The sequence below is a fragment of the Empidonax traillii genome, unplaced genomic scaffold, assembly GCF_003031625.1.
Source record: "Empidonax traillii isolate 1590-97213 ecotype Southwest subspecies unplaced genomic scaffold, ASM303162v1 scaffold410:size520991, whole genome shotgun sequence".
NCBI classification, from domain to species: Eukaryota; Metazoa; Chordata; class Aves; order Passeriformes; family Tyrannidae; genus Empidonax; species Empidonax traillii.
In genome coordinates, this window is record NW_020955603.1 from 20,112 (window position 1) to 35,000 (window position 14,889).

Below are 14,889 nucleotides of genomic sequence, written 5' to 3' on the forward strand. Positions count from 1 at the left end.
CACAAAGGGAATTTCCAAATGCAGCTGCTATTTCCCATTTGTTAAATCCTTTTATTACACCATATAAGTACACAGCTGGGAAATACTATAGAGTGGGAGTTAAAACAAAATATTTTGGCTTCCAGACATTCAGAATACACAAAGGACTCAGTGGAAAGCAATGCCTGCTATCAAAAGGGAGTGAAAGTTTGAAAACATTTCTAGCCAGTGTGTTTTTTTTATGATAATGCACAATGTAGTTTAAAGGTATCTTACTTTACTTGAAGTGTTACATGTCATAAATGTTGGGTAAAATTGTAATTTTTTTTCCAGTCAAATTGCCCTTTTACTGTATCTTTTATAAACTTAAGATGTGTACACCCCTCATAACAAGTTATGATGCATACTGCTCTCTCAAATTCCAGTGAACTCCTTAGTAGTTTTAGGGGCACAAAGATGCAGCATTTTGCCCTTAATTAGATACCAGATAAAAGAGAAAATTTTTCCTCCCCATATGTCAACAGGGCATTCTTTGAATTTACTATCTTTTAACCAGGCAACACACATTGTTGATGCATTTTAATGACAGCACTACTGTCTTTACTTTCAGTGTAAATTGTATGAACAGGTGATCCTTCAAATCAGCTTTTAAAGGACCCGTCTGGGAAAGGGTCAGAAAGTGCTTACCTTCTGGGAATCTGGTTTTATTAAGTAGAAAAGTTGTCACTACCACAGCACCTAATCTCAGAATTGCCCAATTCACCTTCTGGAATTTGTCTTTTTGGAAAGAAACTTCTCTCCTCCCTTTAAGGAGTATGAACATGTTTTCATCAGGATAATTGCAGGCACCTCTGAATTCTTTCTTAGCAATATCAGTGTCTGCTTGGAGACTAAGTACTTCAGGAAAGCTTTTTTGCAATTAATTGAGGCTTCTATGTTTGCTCATGAAGAACATAGTTAAGGGAGAAAAAAAATCATATCCCCCCCCCGAAAAAACAAACAAACAAACAAGGTACCCTAAATTACACTCCCTTAAGGACAAAAACATTATTTCACCACTTCACTGTGGTGATCTAACTGGTCATCTAACTCACCCAGCTGTAAATACACTGGGGCCTTGCTCTGTACATTTTAGATCTCAATTTTAAGTGCAATGAAACAGCATGCCCTAGAACTTCAGTCTGTACTGGTAGCCAAGCCTTGCAAAATATACCCAGCATTGAGCTGGGCAAAGAAAAGAATCTATTTGGTTTAGCTGAAAGCTACCTAGATAAGGCTAACATATATCCACCACCAGATTTAAGCCAAGGGACTTCTGGAAACTCCTAATGATTTTCAGGACATTCATCTACATATATGATGGAATATTTACTGGAAAAAGGAGAAAGGAAAACCAGTGTGCTAAGTCCCTCAAGCAAAGTTTATGCACCTGTTCTGAAACATGATAAGCTGAGTACTGATTCGTGCCTGGCCAGAGGAACAGCAAGTGTTGACATGATAGTTCAGCATTAGGAAAGAAAACAGAGATCGCACTCTGTCACTGCGACTGCAAACCCCCTTCAGAGCAATGCACACGAGTACAACTGATCATTCTACAAAAGAGTCTACCATTTTGGCTTACTCTGGGTCCAAGGAACACACTGAACCAAAAAAAAAAAAAAAAAAATGCATTGAATGACTCCTGAAGCCTAGGATTTCCTTTCTCTCTAGGACACAGAGTAATTTTGTCAATGCTGTTGGTTTCCTAATAATAAAATTACAAGAGTTCACCTGCCTCTCTCAATGAATAGAGAAGTAGCTGATGAACTCACAGATTTAATTTTTCTATCAACAAACTGTACTCATTATTTCTGTATCCAGCTTGTCCTCCTGACAACACAGAAGTTAAAATTATTCTAATACGCTTATTGCATAACTCGGTCAAAAGAGTGACTCTGTCCAAAATGAGGTTACATCTCAGAATCTGTATACAAGATATATATACAACTTACAACCTACCTTGCCAAATTACTAACCTATAATCATTTTTCTTTAAAGATATTTTTGCAGTTGAAATCTTGCCTTCTTTGTGACAATCGCCCAAATACTTAGGAATATTTTAGGCCTGACAGAAAATTCTGCATTGTGTTAAATTGTACAGTACAGATTAGGTAGCATTTTTCTGCTTTGGTTTGATCTTTTGAACCAATCCAATTTTAGGAAAAAAAAAAATCAGCACTATATTAACAAAAGAGATCTTATTGTACTGTTATTATTTAACTAACTCCAGGCATCATAATATGCACAAAGACCTTTGGTATCTATGTTGATTAGTGCATTAGAATTATTAAATCGAGTCAAATTTGAAATAAGTTCATTATTGTTAGTGCTGTAAAAAAATAAATCCACAGTTATGTTTAACCTTATTGAAAGCTGCTGATTTTTACTGGGAAAAAAAAAGAAAAGAAAAAAATTTTTGCTGAAAAGAATCTGCTCATAGATATTTTATAAAAATACAGAAGAAATTTTATGAAAAGACAGATTATTCTTTTTAAGTTAAATGTCTGAATTTAAAGTCTGTGAAAGTCACTTGAGGGAGAGTCTGAAATTATGATGTTCTAAATTTACAGAACACCTGGCTGCTCCACATACCTTAATTCTGTTTCTGCGGAACACATGCAAGGAAAATAAATTGCCTAAGATGCTATGCCCTTTCAGCCTTCATTCAGTCTGCCCATTTATTGCAGTTTTGGGGATGCAGAGACAAGTTACAACCACAAAATAATTTTATCTAGGCTACTGAAGAGAATACAAATAATAATTCTGATCATTCCTAATGTCACCTGTATACAAACTGGTGATCTAGAGCAGCAGAGCATAACAGAATCACTCATAAGCACCTTTCCCCTAAAATGCCAGCTTCTTTGTTATGGTGCAAACATAGAATATTCTAGATTTTGTGGGTTCTATTTCTGAGAGACAAGTAAAAAAATACATTAAAGTTTCTTCCTTCAGCACAACACTTTGCAGATGACAAACAGTTGTGAGCTACGTCCTCCTGTCAGAAATTAATGCTTGAATATATGAGCTAGAAAGGTTATGACATAAATCAAGGTGTGAATGAAAACATGATAAATAGATGCATTTCCTTTCAGAAGGTGAACTCATCAAATGACCTCATTCATAAAGACCTGTATACTTAAGTAGATTATACAATTGTAATTTACAATTACACCATATGATGTTGATCTACTGCTGACACTGACACTTTAACATTTAAAAAGCTTTACACGTGAACACACCTTTCCAAATGGGAGCAAACAGCCTTTTACCATACTAATTTGGAAAGCCACAGCGAGAAGACTGAAACTCACCATTCTGTGTTGGGCTGAGATTACTCCATCCCACTCAGGATCTTGTTGGATGGTCGTGACCAGAGTTGGTAGCTCCTCAGAGTGAGGTTTGTTGTGCATTACATTGTGTAGAGGCAGATGAGAGGCCGCGTGCTGATCGCTGTTGCCCTCTTCCTTGTCTCGTGATGCCAAGTCCTGGGTCATTGTTTCCTCTCCATCAGCTGCACATGCAAATGGAGAGGTAGCCTGTTTGGAAGACATTCTTCTACGAAACAAGAAGAGCAGACAAAAACAAAAAAAATTGGTGCTAAGTGAAAAAAAATCAAGCTCAAAACAGTCCTTTAAACACATCACACCTGACTACAAAACACAAAAATTAGTCACGTGCAGTTAACAGAAATACTCTAAGAAGTACAGGTTTGGGAGACCTAGATCCAAAACACTGAGAAAAAGTAATCCCGACAAGGTCGGGGTTAAGTTGTATGACACCATTCTATTCATTTAGACTTGTCAAACAATACCATTTTCTCCAGCCATAAGAAAGCAGTGATTTTATTGGTATTTTGATGTTGATTTTGCATAAGAGTTCAATTATTTAAACTCTTACTCCCATGATCAATCTGAAGGTTACAAGCAAATGTTTAAAGGAGAGAGCCCATCACGCTTACCCAATCTCATTCCTTGCAAGAAGATGTTTTCTACACAGATAAGAATTTTTAAATCTATTTGAAATTCTGCTAAATAAGTCCTTTTGCTGTTTGTTTGAAGCTGTATTGCTTTTAAACTGTTTAAATTTTACCTTTCAGAAAATGTTTTCAGGAACTCATGTAAAAAGCATTCTAAACCTGAAAGGTTTATTGGATGGATGGATAATATCTGAATAATCTTTTACAGTTCAGGCTAAAAATCTAAAATAATTATGTTTCTTTTCATATTAGGCATCGAGTACAGGATATAGCTCAACAAAATACTTCAAATTACTTAAAAGTGTAATGAATAAATGCATAGATTTATGTTAAATGTCTTTTCCCAGTAATGGCCTCTTACTGTCATCTCATATGCAAGCACAGCTTTTGCCACAGTTTCTGCACTTAGATGAAAATATTACCAACTTCAACTCAAAATCTGAATACACTGTATTTAAAATTTCTGGTAAGATTAACTGCAACTGTTAAAACAATCATTAATAAACCCGAAAGAAGAGAGTCAAAATATATTAGCTATTTTCCCAGGTTTTAGTAACTTTAGAATATCCTCGACACTGAAATAGCTGAGAAACTAAGGAATAAGATCTTCATCTTAATTGCTTTTTAACAATAATTGATTTCATACCATTTCTTTAAAAATGCACAAATCAGTTAACATAGGAAACCACATGAGCATTTTTCAAATTAGCAAATCATTAACTTGCTAGTACTGTTTCTACAGACAAATAAATACTGATTAAAGGGTCTGGAAATCTGAGACTAACAGTTAAATTTACAAATCTGTCACATGCTTTCATGAATATTACAGTGAAGGAAATATCAAGTGCAAAGAAAAATAATTAAGTTAATTCCAATTTAAACAGTAGTTTTTATGTAGCAGCCTGTGTTTCACATAGGATTTAACAGCTAATGCTAAATTTCTCACAATTAATGAGGGAGTTCAGATTTAGTATCCTACAGTGGAAAAAAAAAATTAATATAGGATCAACTAATCTAATTATGTACAGTTCAATATGAAAGTATTACAAGCTTTGAAGTGCTTTGAAACATATTAAAACACTGATACCTATTTAGAATAACTATTCCATAAATAGAGATAATCCTGCCTCTTAAACTCGATACTGGTGGGGGAAAAAAAGGTTTGTGTTTTCTTTAGGGAAGCCTAAGTGTAAGTGGGAGTCTAATATTAACGTTGCCAATAAGCAGAACTGAGGAATTCAAACCGTGTATTACATTCTTACCATGCTAAAGAATTTGTGTTGATGCTACAGAGAACATGCCAAGAGTTCAGCAACCAGCATTATTGTATGTACTTCAAAAGGTTCTGCTTCATAATTGCTATGATCTAAGATAAAATAAAAGGTTGGCTTTCCCTTTTTTCATTAAAATAGTCACGTTAATGTAATCACTCACATGAAAATATACGTCATGCTTTATGCAATTTGAAAACCCGACATGAAAACTGAAAGTCACAATAAAGGATTTTCCTTTCTTTCACCTTCTCAACAGATCTTATTCCTGTTTCATACTGAACAAGCTTCTGTGTAAAGCAATAGCTAAGGCTGTTTCTTCGCCATAAATTAATCATGACAGAAAACTAGAAATGAAAATGTCTCTTAAGAATAATTTCAACTACAAACTGCACCAATGAATAATAGTGCACAATCCTAATTAAACACAACTCTGCAGCTGCAAAAATAGGCTGAATCTGTCCAAAGCTACGAGTTGGCTTTAAAGGCTGGTTTGTTAGGGACTGTTTTCTTAAGGAAGGCTGGGCCCTCAGTCTTAATCAGCCAATAAATTATTTCCTGCAATTACATTAAATAGAAAATTATCTTCAAATTGGGAATGTTAATTGAAAATCAAAATTCAGACTGAAGTTTAGAAATTACATGCTGAATATAATTAGTCTAGAAAGGCTTCACCTCTATTTCATAAACAGGCTTTTGGTGTTTCCTCAAGTGACCATTCAGTAAAGCTATCTACTGGTAACACACTATAGGGGAAGCACTTTTTCTTTGCAATGTACACTAATACACTTTGCTGTTATCCAAGAGGTTTTAAACACGATTCAATAAAAATCTCTATTCAAGTTCTGATTACATAGAGAAAAGGTACTTTGTTAATATTAAAAGTAAAATTATATCAGCAAACTCCCATTCACTAATAATCTCAAGCCATGCCCAGCAACATTTTTCTGTACTCGAGTAAAACAGACCGAGGGTGGGGTTCAAATGCCTCCTAGCTCCACCTACTCGTTCTCCCCACTGCTGCATTATGGTCAGACACGTTCCATGCTGCACTTCACTCAGTTACCTATAGTTCTGGAGCCTGAAAAGGAAGACAGGCTCAGGCAGGCCTCCCAGGCACTTGCTCTCCTCATGACATAATTTTTAGGGGTGTGTTTCCCTTCTATTTTCTGTCAAAGCAACTAGGTTTAATGGTAGGTTTCAGTTTTTTGGTTGTTACATTTAAAACTTTGGGTCAAAAGGGATAGAGGTGGAGGGCCCTGCTAGATTAACCTTCCTTTCCCAGCACAATCATTGACTCAACGAATATAACTCATCCTTACATGTCTTCTGAGGGTGCCTGGTTATGCACCAAACATTGATTATGCCCAGGTTTGCAATCAGTAAAGCAGAGTAAATTTAAACTCTTGCACCTGGGTGTTATCCAGGCAACTCCTTCATGCAAGTTTGACTCGTTACCTTGTTACCAGGTTTAATTGTTTTATGCCTAAATGGGAGAATTCTGCACACGTAACTCCATCACGTCAAAAAGCAGAGTTCAGACGATAACTCTAAGGTCTCATCCAATTCAAAAGGAGGAGAATCTGGCTCATTTGAGTAGTTTATGTTTATGATAAAATTAAACCATAGAACAGCATGTTGTGTTAAAATATTTTAATGTTAAAATATGTGCATGAATAGCAGTCAAATTTTAAGCCATAACAACTTCCCAATTTTATGTTTAAAACATTCAAAACGCATTTGCTAAAATCCCTGCTGAGAGGGGGAAAAAAATCAATATTCATAATAAATAAGGCTTGTAAAAGCTATCAGAAATTTACTAATTCCCGTTATAATTTATTTTATTTCTCCTATTATCAATTAAACTCACTTGGATGATTTTAAAAAAAAAAGTTTCTGATAAAAAATATCTCCCTAGTTATAACCCCTGCAAACAGGGGTTTATAATGGAAGTGCTGACACAACCCTAACTACAGCAGCGCAAATGGTGCCGCTATAATACACAAAATCAAGTTCTATTATTCTAAACTATCCTCGCTCGGGGGGTTTTCTTTACTGTGCTCCCAGACAAACTGCTGAAGCATGAAAAATTTAAATGCAATCAAGTGGGTCCAATTCTACTTTACTAGAACAAGTGTCTACAGTGGTACAATCTTAAAAGAAGATGCAACAGATTTGTTTGGTGCTTTTCTTTCTTTTTTCTTTTTTAGCTGTTTATTTATAATACTGTGCAGTGGAGATAAAATAAGAGAGGAAATTACACTCACATTATATCAGTATATTGATTACACAGCACACAATCAGAAAGAAAACTACATTGTGAAATTGTTGCTTTGGTTAAATTGACAGATTATCTGAACACAGCAATACCTAAAGGTGGAAAATATACCTAATGGGTATGAAAAAAGGTTGAAAAAGGCCCTAATTATCTGAAGGCCTACCACCTACTCAAGTTTGAGAATGTAATAAGTCTTATTTTAGTTTTGGAAAATACGAATCAAATTCCATCTCATTTTGAACTCAAGACAGAAAAAGAATGGGCTTATTTATCAAAACGTCCATAAGGCTGAGGGATTTGACCCCAATTTAAGTTGGTCTCAATACTGAGGTAGTAACACTACAACTGAACTGCTGAACTACCTACAAAAAGCTTAACATTGTCCCAAACAGCTCCATTCTCTATAGATATGACAGGATTTTTTATTTTAAACCAGAGATCTTCTTTCTGCTCTAATGAAGGCTATCAGTCAGATTCATGAAACATTGGTTTTCCTTTTTTCCTACAGCTACTGTGTATTACACCTTTTTAAACACAAATAATAATACCTTTTTATTTTGTCTAAGGTTTTTCTATGGTCTCACATGCTTCAAAAAAATTGTATCCTCTCTTTCAAAACAATTACGTGATAATCATGACATGAAAGGCTTCCAAACCCTGAAAAAAATCTTCCATCCCTACTGACTGCTCAAATTATTAAATATTACAGTGGAAATTAAGGCTAGACTTGGAATTTTAGCTGCTAGACATTTCATAATCAAGCCACAAAGTGTAATGACAGATAACAACAAAGCCCATACATACCCTGTTTCAAAAACATATAAACTAAGCAATAACAACGAGATATATGACAAAGCAGACTCGTAGTTGGCCAGAGACTCTAGCTTCTGCTCTGCTCCACCCTCACAAAGCATTCATAAACCCAAAGGCATGTCTACACTGCAGCTACATAAATGACTGCTTTATAATGCTCAGATATCCAAACTAATTTTAAACAAGCTTGCTTCTGATAGCTCTCCAAAGTGTGGTGCTCAGATGGACAAATTCATCCTGCTTTAGTGACTGCAGTAGAGACATAACCCAGGTCTACAGCTCCAACAGTAGATTGGAATCAGATTAGATTAGAAATATATTCACTTACACAGCTTTTATGAACAGTCTCCATTCCTTTTCCCCAAAGTGCCAGATTAAAGTACTTAAGTGCATGATTAACTGTAAGTATGCAAGCAGTCCACTAATTTCAAATTGGGCTACTCAGTTTCAAAAAGTTAAGCACGTGTCTAAGTGCTTTGGTGACTCTAGAACTACATAAATTCAGAGAAACTATTTTTAGAGAGACTCCTAACCTTTTAAGTATTTCCTTCTAAACTTCTTTGTTAATCTGGTGTTGTTAAGTAAAACTCAGCCACAGCACCTTATCCCTTCCCACCTTTTAAAAGAGCAACAAAGGTGCATACTCCTCTCAAAATATTAAATGTGGTTACAGGACCCTCTCTTACTAATCAGCACTCAGCTTTGGGATACATTAGATGCATCATATACTCTTCTTCACCTGCACTGCCCACAGTACCCTCCTCTTTCATACCTACGGCACAGCTCATCACTTGGTGGCCTTGTGTCTTTCATGGATCCTCAAACTCCTTCTGCAACTCAAAATCTTCCCTTACAATTTTCAAGTGCAAGTTCACCTACACAAGCACAGGCCTGATGTAGAATGGGGTACATCGACATAGTTGCACAGAAGTTACTAGAATAATTTACCTATTTCTAGCTGCAAACCAGTTTAGCTTAGATTAAACATTCAGGAAAACTGATCTTCCTTTTTTGCTGCATAAATACACCAGTTACAGTAGCGTTCAGATAGACTTCAAGAAAAACGAATGTGCTTTGGCAATAGCCAAAATATTTTGCAGCTCTGCCCCTGCAAAACAATGTTCTGCAGGCAGAAACCAGTAACATAACTCATTGTAAAGCTATCACCATAATCTGTCTGCCATTTTAGAATAAACAGTTATTTCCTAAAATTATGAAACATCATACTGTTTTCAAGGAGAATGAGTAACACGAATGAACAGTTAGTAAAAAATTTCATTCTCCTGGGGCCTCACACCTCGATATAAATCCCTGTGCACAAAGCCCGAATAACTTGAGAAGGCAGCAATGGGAGAGAATCTCCCAGTTTCTGTTCCTGGCTCTGAGTCACTGCAAGGCCTCAGGCCAATCATCTTAACTCCCTCAAGCTCTTCCTTGGCTTCCTTTTGCAGGAATTCTACAAGAATTAGTTACATATAGATCATAAACAGCATTGCGAGATTAGAGAGTTTATGGTAATCACAGGAACCACCTTGGAAATAAAAGGGCGGGAGGGGGAGTAGAAGCAAGTGTGATTCAAGAAATGACAGCTATAATGTTAACTGAGCACCCAAATCTCTAGCTGAAATAAGCATCAAGCTAAGCAATACACCCACGGCTTCCAAGATACACACTCAGCTATTCTTGCATTTGTTTTTCCAATCCAGGCAAATTACACTTCTGCTAATAGATATCCAAATCACAAAGTTTGACTTCCAGATTCAGACTCCCTCAAAGCTCAGGGGATTTGGAACAACTTTTATGGTATCCCTTCTGATTTGTAATAAACAATGTGAGAGCTAAACAGCTTGTTTGGTCTTTTTGGAAACTATTTTTCTTGTGTTCTGGCATTAGAGGGACCAACTCAGCCATGCAGCCCCATGGAAATATTATGGTTAGGGAACAAGTTCCTGTCTATTCCCCTAGTTGTTGAAACCATCAAAATAGATGCAGCAAAAAAGCCTCATGTTCCCCCCTGAGTTTTCACTGAAAATCCAGAGGATCTGTTTGGATTCATAAAATACCAAAACCACAATCTATCTTTCTAGTAGGTTAAGTATTCCATTCTCTTTTTTCACCAGCAGAAGCTGTCACTGAAAATGCCTAAGGTGAACTCACTTCAAATGCAGTAAAAGGGCAGTGAAAGAATAGTCATTTAGCACCTGGGATGTGCTCATCTTCAGTCACTGTAGTTAATATTTTCTATAGTTTATATTTAGCTGACAATATTGCTGTCACTTTATTTAAACAGCTTGAGACTGTTCTTTGGACTGGAGCTCATATGCCCTGGAATGCTTTGACTCATGAATTGTTTCTCCTGATAATGTTACATCACGTAACCACCTCTGTTTAATTGGTTGGTATTAGCTTCTCAGTGATGGCTGCCTTTAAAGTCCTATGACTAGGCCATGTGTCTCTGGATATCCAATTTCTTACTGTTGGAAAAAGAAAAAGAAAAAAGGCAGTGCTGACTTCCAGCTATCTTTACCAATAATTATGGGAACAAGAACAAGCGTGCCAAGAATTTATCCATCAGCAACTTATTAGGACTTGTTTTTTCAGGCAGAAAGTAAGACAATATACAATATAAATAAAAGCAATCATTAACAATAAAATTTAAAAACAATGGTTGCTATAAATAAGCATTAATCCACATATTTTTATGGATTAGAATGACTTAATTGTTTATCTGGATGGTTATATAAATGGTTTTGATAAAGGAAGTCTAAAAATACTAAGAATTTATTTTAGCATGTTTAGACTTCGAGACTTTACACAGAATTCAAGAATACATTTATTTTTTCCCTTACAAACCTAGTTAAGAAGTTGTTCTAATAATTAAAAATCTTCCTGACAACACTTAAACCTGATGGGAATAAGTTCCTGAAAGGTTCATTAAATCCTTTCAATACTCCATGAGAAACATGCTCCAGCACTAAGAGACAATATTATGTTTTTCCCACCTACAGGTAATTTTCAGGATTTGCTTAAGATTCCAGGTAATGAGTCAAATAGTTACTTTTTAATTCTACAGGTGTGAAAGGTCACGTGCCATTTCTCTGCACCACCTAATTCACAACAGAAATATTAATATAGTCAGATTTTTCTCCCTTCCTTCCCCTTCTCCTGCCGCCTTTTCATGGTTTTGGTTTTCATTCCTAAGTCAAACCAAGCAGCTCAGTAGATAGTGAAATGGAGTATCAGTTTCAGGCTCACCTGTAGCCATTTGCCACCTAATTAGTACCTCCATTTAACATAAAACAATGGCTCCACACTGAGTTACAGATTGTTTTAACAAAAACCTTACACTACAAGCCCAAAAACACTTCTAGCAGGCAAAATATTTCTGATTCAGTAGAGGTTAGTGAATCATCAAAGCACTTAAATGTAGGTGCCAAACCACATTGCCATGAGCTCTTAGTATTATAATGTACTGTTACCTGACAGCTCAGTGAATATAAAATTGCTCGTTTCTCCAACTGAATACAATCAAATTGTCACCTTCGATTGTAATAACACACAACTTGGGACCAGCAAAGTGCCAACAAAACATAACAAAAATATCAAATCTAAATTTCTCTAAAGGGTAAACATTTCCATCTGGCTATTCACACAAACAACAAAAATAAAAGGACGAGGGATTTTATTCTTACTATCAAATATCCTAGTGCTATTTAGCAATAAGATTTATTTGCTTTTCATTAGGTAGAAAAGAAAAACAGCTAAAGGAGGTGATTCATGAAATACTAAAAATAAACACAGGTCAGAACTGTGCTGGGATTTTACTTGTGCACATACGAAGTACTGTAAGGGTCATCAGAGTTGCTAGGAACAAGCATATGTATCTGTATTGTTGTTATTATAAACTCATATATGTAAGGGTTCATAAAAATTAATTCTAACTGGCACAAGGCGTACTTTGGCACAGGCTACACATGACGCGCCACTTTTATTTGTTTATTTAAATGACTTCACTCTAAGAACTAAAAATGAAGTTTGAACTGCAGTCTGCCTCAGAACGGGGACTTTCAGGATATTAAAAACCTGATGAAAACCTTTGAAGGGAGTAATCTGAATACATGAGAAACAGCATTTCCACCATATATTTCTTGAGGTTATTCAGCAAGTGGCCTACATATTCAAGAGTGAAATTTGCATTTTGGCGATGCAGAGATGTAATAGCCAGAAATTGTGTTTTATGTCTACAGTAGCTCTGGGCACCTTATAAACTACAGAAGAGTGTCCTTGGTAGGATATATACATGAAAAATATTTTCATCTGGTTCACAGAAATTAAGCTAAACTTAAATCCTTCTTGAGAAACTTGCATTGATGAGTGATCACTATTGATTACCTTTTCTGTATCAATATTCCATTCACTACTGAGACATACACAAAGTTCTTATACGTTTATTGATGTAAATAAACCTTCACATACTTTTAAAATTTCACCCGTGGAAGAAAGGAAGAGAGAAGAGCAAAATATGCAAAGTCAAGAATCCATCTTTAACATCAGTTTTTCTATGAAGGAATATTCAAGAATGACAGTAATGGACAGGGAGCTTTTTTCCACCCTGAGCAATTGCACCAGAGCCAGATGTAATTTTAACCCTTGTGGATAAAACAAGCACAAGGACTGCTTAAATATGTCGTTAGCCTCACAGAAGAGGTTAAGGAAAAGATGCAGCTCCACATCACTGGGAACTCCCTCTGCGCCTTGTCTCAGGTGTTGCATCCCCAGGAGCTCAGGTGCAAACCTGGAAAGGCTGGGCTTTCCAACTGCAACCTGCTCGCAGCTTTTGGCCACTGATGCTTGCTCTTGTGTGCTACACTGAATCGTACAACACCACTGGTACAGAGGAATGAACAAAGGAAGGTAGCGAAACCCCAACACAACTTGAATGACATATGCATTTTGGTCAGATAAAACAAAACTAGATGCAATGCCCATTTTTCTGCAATTTTGGGAAGTTGTGATTTTTTTGTTAAGGGTCCTTACAAACAGGCTTTTAGAAGGTAGCATAGTGCACAGTATTTCTTTGTTTTGAACTAACGTTTACCCAATATGATCATTGCATATTTGTACAATGGGACCCCTAAAATGTGTTTACAGACCCCTGAGAAACCACCTCATTTACCAATGGGCTGCAGCTACTACTGGGAGAAAGGAGAGGGTAGTATGAAACAGCATACTGTTCAGAAAAAGATTACATGCCTAGCCAAAACTACCCAGGAAATATTTGAGAAATATCCTTATTTGACTGGCAATGTGGCCAAGTACAACAGTGGGGTAATGTCTCTCTCTATCCCCCAAACCCTCCACCTCTTTGGCTATGCAACAGGATTGGGCCCTTTTCTTTTTTGTGTTAATTACCTTCAATATGAAAATATGAAGACAAAAGATAAATAATTGCAACAGCCTGAGAACTCAAATATATTAAAACAAAACATTATCTCCTCTATTAATTAAGGTAATCAGTTGCCATTAAGAACTGCAAACAATTTAAAGTTCAATTCATTGAGACTTTGAACCTCCTATCTTTTCACAAGCTACACAGATGAAATATCTACCAATTTTAACTGCCTTTAAAAAAACCCTGAATAATTAGGACATTTTTATTCAAGGTTTTAGTATGACATACTTAACAACATCAGGTATTTAAACTGTTATTTAGCTTTAAAAAAAAATAAATAAAAAAAAAGTTTATTATTAACCAGTTTCCCAAAGCAAGTTTTGTATTTTTTAAGAAATTCACTAAGGTATCTGGACTAGGAACTAAAAAGAATCAGAGAAAATTAAAAAGTAATTGGCACAGGTAAAAGTTCCACTGCTTCATCATTCAGCTTTGTGTCCAAGCAGCAACAGTCCCTGCATACAGCACTCTGAAATTGCATCAACTGCAGAGGAAACTACAAACTTTCCCTGTCGTTTGGTTTCTGCTCTGCAAAGTACCACAAAATTGCTACAAGAAATAATTTGCCATAACTGAGGACACTCAACTGTCCTGTTTTCATGGAAGGTTACAGCATAGAGCTTCTGCTCTCTAACAAGGAGGAGGAAACATGCATAACAAAATCAATCATAAGGGTAAAGGTGAAGAGTACCCTGGCTCTGAATGGCTCTGCATTTCCAAGTGCTCAAAGTTCAGTGCTAGTATTTTTAAATGTGTCAAAGAACATAATGAAGAACAACTATCAGAGTACAAAAGAAAAGATAAACCAGCACATGAACCAAAGGCCTAAATTAAGTCGTTTCCAAATAATTAGCATGGAAAAAAAGCCAAATGTCTAAAATACAAACGTAAAATATTGTCAGTGATTTTAAATAAATAAGATCCCTTAGAAGTGATTTTAGCTAAAATACTGAGATATTCTTTTTCAGTTGGGATGTAGTATGATTATCATTGTCTTCTTGTGGTTTTCATCTCTGACCTATTTTTTCCTATATATTAAGGACAAAACATATGATGTGCATTTGTCAAGAAGTCTCGT

At 35.9% G+C, this 14,889-nt stretch overlaps 1 protein-coding gene across 1 annotated transcript in view; it reads right to left on the reverse strand.

Annotated features, from left to right (window-relative positions):
* LOC114062474 (transcription factor SOX-6-like) overlaps positions 1–14,889 on the reverse strand; it is a 32,630-nt gene that overhangs the window by 12,050 nt on the left and 5,691 nt on the right. The window contains exon 3 of the mRNA XM_027893917.1: positions 3,333–3,576. Within this exon, the coding sequence (XP_027749718.1) occupies positions 3,333–3,576 (244 nt within the window). The remainder of the gene's footprint in view (positions 1–3,332; positions 3,577–14,889) is intronic.